Source organism: Primulina huaijiensis, chromosome 7 (genome assembly GCF_012295235.1).
Source record: "Primulina huaijiensis isolate GDHJ02 chromosome 7, ASM1229523v2, whole genome shotgun sequence".
Taxonomy (NCBI): Eukaryota; Viridiplantae; Streptophyta; class Magnoliopsida; order Lamiales; family Gesneriaceae; genus Primulina; species Primulina huaijiensis.
In genome coordinates this window covers 7,103,319-7,111,504 of record NC_133312.1, presented here as the reverse complement: position 1 = coordinate 7,111,504, position 8,186 = coordinate 7,103,319, and the positions used below count along the sequence as shown (strand labels likewise).

The 8,186-nt window shown below is 32.9% G+C and overlaps 1 protein-coding gene across 1 annotated transcript; it reads right to left on the bottom strand.

Moving 5' to 3' along the window:
* Positions 1-913: 913 nt before the first annotated feature.
* Positions 914-4,244, bottom strand: LOC140981313 (RNA-binding protein Y14-like). The gene is made up of 5 exons (XM_073447675.1): positions 3,930-4,244; positions 2,635-2,771; positions 2,240-2,385; positions 1,503-1,541; positions 914-1,444 (listed from the first exon to the last, which is right to left on the bottom strand). The coding sequence occupies exons 1-5, from the start codon at positions 4,198-4,200 to the stop codon at positions 1,435-1,437; spliced, it is 603 nt and encodes a 200-aa protein (XP_073303776.1). The 5' UTR covers positions 4,201-4,244; the 3' UTR covers positions 914-1,434.
* Positions 4,245-8,186: the final 3,942 nt, after the last annotated feature.

The window sequence follows — 8,186 nt, the reverse complement described above, 5'->3', positions numbered from 1 at the left end:
ACTTTAAGCAAAAAGAACTTAAAATAAAAATATTTATCTGTTCAATAAATATTCTCAAAAATAATTTTTAGTAATACATTATCATAAATGACAAATAGAAACACCCATCCTACAATACAATAATGGTCCAATTTCATTAATGGAAATTAAGAGATTTAAAATAACTTTAAATGGTGTGATTTGGATGGAAAACCGAACGGGAACTTTAATTTTTTTTTTTTATAAATTTTAAACCAATTTGAGCTATCGCATTCAATGGTGCAACTCACTGACATTATGACACTATTAGGAGTGGATAACTAGTTGGGCAACAAGTGTTCATACGAAACACAATTATAATTAATTATTAGTTGAATAATTAATTTATGATGCAAAACAAATTAATTCCTCTATTATCATATAGTCTCACGGAATTTTATTTATAATACTGATCAATTATGCTCATATTTACAATAAAAAGTAATATGTTTAACGTAAAAAAAATATTTATTTTCTCATGAGTGACCCAAATAAAACATTCATCTCACAAAATTGACTTGTGAGACAGTCTCACAATAATTTTTATGCATAAATCCCAACCTTGGCTCTNTATATATATGAAAAATTAAGATTGCATTCGGATGAAAATAATGGAAAAAATCTATAACTGTTGATAGAAATGGCAGCACCAATTTTCGAGTTCGCCGACAAGAATGATATTGTTCCGCATTATTTAAATTTCAAATTATACCAATAATTGATGTATTCAAAACATGTTATAATTAAAACTAAATTTATAGGAAATAAATTTGAAATAATTTGATTAAAATTATTTAAATAAGTAAGATATATTATTTCAAGAACTATATCCAAGCACATGCTAACATTATTATTCGAATGATTAATCAAATATAACACAGTAAAGAACTAGAAATGAACAAGGAACAAAAAACAACATAATCTAAATACTTCTATGGACCAAAATTCAATATTTATATGTATATATCGAGATTGAAAAAATAAATATTAAAACTGATTTCTACAAGACTTTTTAGGACACTTATACCGAATGCAAGAACATTCAGCCGGCTGGCTATTCTCCATGTCGGTGGTAGCCTGGTAGGTACCATAAGATTTTGCACGACCCTTATACCAAGGGCGTCAAAAGCAATTTATCCCAATTCGAATAAAACATCCAATCCCTGCATCACCGATTCACCGTCGTCGAACAGGGGAAAGGATGATGAAGCCAAGTCGCATTATTGTAATGGTAGAACTATATGGAGATGTGGTCTGCATAAAACTTTACTAGAGAATGTTTTAGCACACATTAAGAGAAACTTGTGGATGAAGATCATGGCTCTCCGGTATTCATCAAGGGGAAATAAAAGCAAGTATTATCGTAGGAATAACAATCATACATAATAGTCATCGATGAGCATCAAACCCACAACATCAGTCGTCTCTTGACTCGAACCGAAAAAACAAAAGCATGCTATGCCAAGTCATGTGAACATCAAAACCTTCTCCTAGGACTTCTGGAGCGGTGAGCTCGAGGTGATCTGAAAAAGATACAGTTAAAATGGTGACTTTAGATATGCAGGAGTGAATGAGAAAAAAGATATTAAAGTTGGTGAAATTTTTTGTTCTGAAACTTCTAAATCAGAGGATACTCTTTCTACAGTTGAACTTTCAACTATTGTTGGTATAAAGCAAGCCAGAAGAATAAACCAGTATGCAAATAATGGCATATCTATACTTTCACAAGGTGCACACGAAATAGGTTAGATGACCCAAGGAAAATCTTGTGGAGGATCATTTCCATGCAAATAGTGTTGATAGCATACATCAAAAGTTGTTAATTCACAAGTAAAACTTTCAAAGCATTGATCCGACAAACTTATGGATAAGAAGAAGACAATTTTCAGGTAATTGATCGGAATAGTTAATACTAGGGTTAACACTTCGCAGTTTAAGGTCTTTAATTTTTCCAATCCTTTCCAGTCTTCTTTCATTATTTTCCAACATTGATAGGTTTTTTGTCCCACAGAATGGGTCCCTATCCAGGCTGTATTCCATAAGGAACATCAAAGAACAATATTCCCCTCATTAAATAGCAAAGAAACTGTCGAACAGTGACTAAACACTCCAGTCAGATTATCTACAACAATGTGCATTAATTTGACATGAATTAGAGTTTGAACATTGACAACGCCAACATCCACCATTACAAATTCATAGTAACTTTTTGACATTATACCTCCGTCGCAAATTCCTCCTCCTGAATGGGCCTTTGCTGAAAGCCCAATCAACATTTATGGGCTGTGTCAGAAGTTCAGTTCCATCCATATCTGTAATAGCTCTCTGAGCCTCATCAAACTTCTCGTATTCAATAAGTGCGTAACCCTGCAAAATAATGAGCATATTTGGTTAGCCAACAGAAAAGCATCTAAAAGAAAGATTCATCGTGCAGAGAAACAAGATGGACCATATTATTTGGTACGGACAAGCTCAAGAAAACATCTTGATAGTATTAAAAGTTCCAGATACTATAAGAATCCATTTCATCAAAGTATACAGATCAGTTATTAGAAATAATTCAGTAGTATGACAATCCACTAACTAAGCTTTCAACAAAATTACAACTTATCATACCTTAACAAACCCAGTGCGTCGATCAAGATTCAAGTGTAAATTCTTAATCTCGCCAAAATCACCAAAAGCATTTTGTAAATCATCCTCTTGCGCCTCTTCATGAACTCCAGTAACAAGAACAATCCATCCTTCAATTGCTGGACAAGTACAATAACATTAGAACATAAGCTGAGTCTTTAATAAAGTACACCAATAATAGATTTAAAATTAGTAATGCAATACAATAGTGAAAATACACTGTTGAGGTGACAGTAGGAAACAACATTTACATCAGGAGGCAATAAATTAACCCACTTTCAATATTTAATGCTATTAATTTTCAATTTAAGAATTTCATCTCTCAAAAGCCAACCATATTCTTCAGTACTTGCAAATAACACCTATTCTTAGCAAATCGCTCCTGAAACTGATTGAAAAATAAGTCCACTCTCTCAGCGTTCATATCTCAGATTAATTCAGTTGAAGAAATAATTCATTAACCAATATAAAAAGGGTAAAAAAGAGCTAATAGGTATAGGCAAAAAGTTTGATACAACTTCACCAAAACAACAAAAGCTTAAGAAACAATGGTTTGGACCTGTTTTCTTAATTCTATCAACCCTCCATTTAAGTACCCACCTATAAATGAAAAACCTGAAACTCTTCCTGTTTATGCACTTTACAATTCACTGGCTTGGATAAAAGAGAAAATACAGAATACAAATTATATAAAAGAATCAACATATACATTACGGCTGTGTTTGGATTGATGCATTTATAATCGATAAATTTCAAATATATATTTGTTGATTAGTGAAAGAAGACCATAATCTTCAAATTCTCTCATAACATATTTTTATAGTATTTCATGTTAATTAGAACGTCTTTCAAGTTCACCTGATAATATTATCGTTTGAATCCATTATACTCTATCTTACTATTATACAAATAAATTTAATATTTCATTGTAAACAATAAAACAAAAAAATTATAATCATAGACTTTAAATCCATCTCCACAAACACAACCTACAGGAAAACATAAAACAGCACCCAGAAACTAAAACTAAAATAAAAAAAATATGCTGCTCAGATATTTACTGGGCTCACTCATATCAAAGTTCCTACGGAGTTCAAGACATAGTTAAAACTAGAGAGAATATGCCCCTCAAAACCCCACGAATATAAACTAAATCAATTCGACCATACAAAAACGAGGTGGCTCGTCAGCAGGATAAATTAAACAAAGGAAAAAACGAGATGGAGGAAAAAAAAGGAAATCATATCTAAAAAACAAGTAGAATCAGATATTCTGACATCGTTCGGGGCCAGGACCGCCGTCGGAGTCGATGGAGTCGAAGCGGGCAGACATTCGGGCATTTCGGTCGGCCTCAGCAGCAGCCTCGTCGCGGAAGCCGCGACCCTTAGTCTTCTTGGGAGCTGAAGATGAGCCTCCGCCGGTGATGGCGGACTTCAGCCGCGGGATGGAGGCGGTTCCACGGTTCGGAGAACCTTCCCCGATATCTTCATCCATGAGATCGTCATCCTCTGGCTCGAAATCCACCGCCTCCGCTTCGATGTTCGCCATCGAAATGTGCACTATAAGGGATTGGAATTTGATTTAAGTTTACTGTATATGAAATTTTTTTTTTCAGTGCACCGACGAGTATTTGTATAATATTTTTTATAATTTATTTATTTTAAATAATTTATTTTATTTTTAAATTAAATAAAAATCAAATATAATTATAAGAGTGTATACTTAATATTTTTAAATTAAATAAAAATCAAATATAATTATAAGAGTGTATACTTAATATAATATTTTTATAATTAATTTAGTTTATATTTAAATGAGGATCTATATATAAATAGTGAAAAACTACACAACAATTTTGATATATAAATTAAAAAATAAATAGAAAAATAAAAAATAAAAAAATGACCACCTTAAGAATTGAATTTATAACTTAATATCTAACAAACAATGATTCTATCTACTAAACTACATGTAATTTGTATTAAATGTTTAACATTTTATTAATATATATGATTATTAAAACATGACATCAAAAATTATTTACTTTAAATGTCTCGTACTTAATAATATAGTATAGAAGTATAGATTTGTAATAGTTGCCTCTATAAAGTTGGGCCGGGCCATCCGGAATTTTGAATGAGCTTATTGGGCCATATTAAACTGATTACCTCTTCAAATTTGGGCTTTAGATATAAGTGAAATTTATTGATTTAAATCAAATGAACATATAAGACCCACTGCACAAAATTTTGGATGAATTTGGAGGAGAATTTATCGGATGGAGACATGACTACACTGTCCATAAAAAAATACATTTTATGTTTATTTTTTACATTATTTGATTTAGAAAATAGGACTTGTCTATTTTTGTATGAGATAAAAACTTGTGTGAGACGGTGTAATGCCCGAATTTTGAAAAAAATAAAATTGTGGCAGTAGTTGTGATGGTTTATGGCTTTACGTTATGGTATGAATGGTAATGAATGTTATAGAATGGAATAGATAATGGATGGATAGAATCAAAGGTTGAATTTGAGCTAAATAGGTAATGGAAGTGCAGAAACGGTATGAAAAATGTGGCAGTAGTTGTGGTTTTTAGCATAATATTTTGTATATTGATCCAATTGATGTGAGGCCACTTTCATTAGAAAGATAAGACATAAGGCTATAACTTTCATGTTTTGAGTTTTGTTCAAATCATTAGGGAAGACGAGCCAAAAGCGCCCCGAAGTGTGTCGTGCGTATCGTCGTTCCTACAATGATACATGTTGGGAGATTGAACATACCTTTTTACTCAGACCTCCAAATGACATGAGGCCAATTGGAGATGCAATCCAAGACATAGGGCTTCAACTTTCCCGTTTACCACTTTTCCAAATTATGAAGGGAAGAGGCGTTTCGGAAGCGATCTTTGTAGTGGATGTGCGCAGAGTGCGCGCCCGGGCGGGAATTAATGTGCGCCCGGGCGGGTCTTGTTCGGAAAAAATGGTGTTTTGGCCGAGAGTTCCGCGCTCGAGCGGAAAAAGACATCCAAACGGGCGGGCCGCAAGTTGAAAAACGTGTTTTGGTGTTGGGAAGGCATAAAAATCGAATGGTATCATAATTTTACTCATTTTTCTTCTTTATCTTCCAACGAAACCCTCCTTCCTTCCATTTTCTACATTTCTTCTTCAATCTGTGGGAGAATTGTTCAAGGAAATTATGAAATGAAGTTAGATTTGTGATCTTCTCTTCAAGATCTTCAAGATGGTGTAAGTATGTTATATTTTATTCAAGTTTGGAAATTGGTTGAAGTTTAGAATTGATATTTGAGTTGATATTTGGGATATTGAGATGTTGGAGATGTTGAAATTGTGTTGGTTTGAAGTTTAAAATGGAATTGAAGTCAATGACAAAGTAAAGGAGTTAATTCTTTAGCACGCATGTCATGTGTTTGATAAAATGATTCAATAAATGTTTTTATGGCATATTGAGGTTAAGAAATTTACGAATCTTGATTCGAAGCAGTATTGAATTAATTATGAATTTTGAACAGAAACTACTCTGTTTTGATAGATGATCAAAGTTATTGAGTTATAGTAGAATTCAAAGGTTCAAGACTTCTCACCTACACATTTCGATCTTCTTTTGGTAATATTTGAAAGGTATGTTACGGTCGGTAACATAAGAGGTAAAAGTATCATTTTTATTTTAAATTGAAAATTCTATGGCTCGATGAATTATTTGTGATTTGATGATGATTGTGGCCTTGAGATGAGTTTATTATAATATCGAAATGATGATATTGATTTGCATCATTACATTGCATATTGAGCCACTTGTTGATTCAGATTTGATATGGCGGAGGTCGCCTTGATTTATTGATTTGTTGGACGTATGGGGATATAGTTGAGTTGGCATAGTGTATGTGGAGGTCGCTGCTATGGCCTGAACACTCTCTATATGCGCACCATAGTCATGGGATTGTAGAACACAGCACCCCACCTCGAGCGGATGAGTCGGTGGATGTTGCTGGGGGATTCTCTTTCCTTGGGTACCCTATGACCAGATGATTCACTTGATCTTGAGATTTATTGATAGCCTACAGCTTCTGATCATGCATCGCATTATATTGCATCTTTATGAATTTAATATGAAATATTTGTCACTTTAATTCTCATATGTTATTGATTGTATCATACTGGGTTTATACTCACCGGCATGTCCGGTACCTCTTGTTTTCATGTGCTTTACGGTAGGTGAGGCAAAGCTTGGGATGCCAGAGTCCAGCTCAAGGCGAGGAGATACGAGTTAGAGTGGGATTCTCGGGTCTTAGGAGCTATTTTATGATGTTGGAATTTCTTTATTTTGGCATGTTGAAAATTATATTTCAAACATTGGAGACAATTAAATTATTTTGAAGATGTTTATGTGGATTTGTGAACCACAAATTATGTATTTTACTCGATCATTTGGTTTGTTACAATTATAATTGTTAGTATTAGATATCAGACCCGGGGCCCCACAGACGGTCTCACGATCATATTTCGTGAGACGAGTTTCTTATTTGAGTCATCCATGAAAAGTATAAATTTTTATACTAAGAGTATTACTTTTTATTGTGAATATCGGTAGATTTGACCCGTATCACAGATAAAGATTCGTGAGCCCGTCTCACAAGAGGCCTACTCTTTGTATGATGTAGGAAGTGACATCCATCATCTTTCGATGATCACTAGGTAAACTATCGGTGTGTAATGTGTTCTTTCTTTTTTCATTTGGTCTCTAGTTTGCTGGTATAGGAAATATTCAATTACACCATTACATTATAAATTAGACATTCCAAAATAAATCAAACGAGTGATGCTATTTGCACTCTTATTTTTATGGCTTGTGTTGTATATATTTAACTCTATGTATAATTCTTTGAGAACAAATTGAGTTCATGCGACAGATATTAGAGTGCAATTTGTATTTGTCATTTCAAATATAACACTGAGTTAAATTTGATAAGTTTGGCGTCCCATCTACACAGTGGGGAAGAGTATTAACACATAAAAATCAACATTAGCCAATGAAAAAATTACACCGATTGATTAAATATATATCATTTCAACCCCTTAAGTTTATGTGCAACGGTATTAATATAAAATTGAATGTTTGTCGTTTTACAAATGGTTATAGCTGGTTGTAACGGTTGAACTGTGGTATTTAAAATCGTATTACAACTCAATCATCATGTTTCAATTGCTCTAGAGACAATTATTATATCACAAAAATCTTTCTCTTAATAATATGACTCCTTGCAATCAATGAAAATCGAACTCGTGATATCGACTCTGATACAAATTGTAGGATCGAACGTGTGTCGTTTTACCAAAAATTATAGTTGATGGTAACGTTACAAATATAATCTTTTAGACTATATAGCAGCACAGTCATCACATTTCAATTGTTATATCAAATATAATCAATTATTGCACATCAACTATTGAGAAATGTTTTTTTTATTATTGGAATTGCATGATAAAGAAAAAATCTAGAATATGATTATC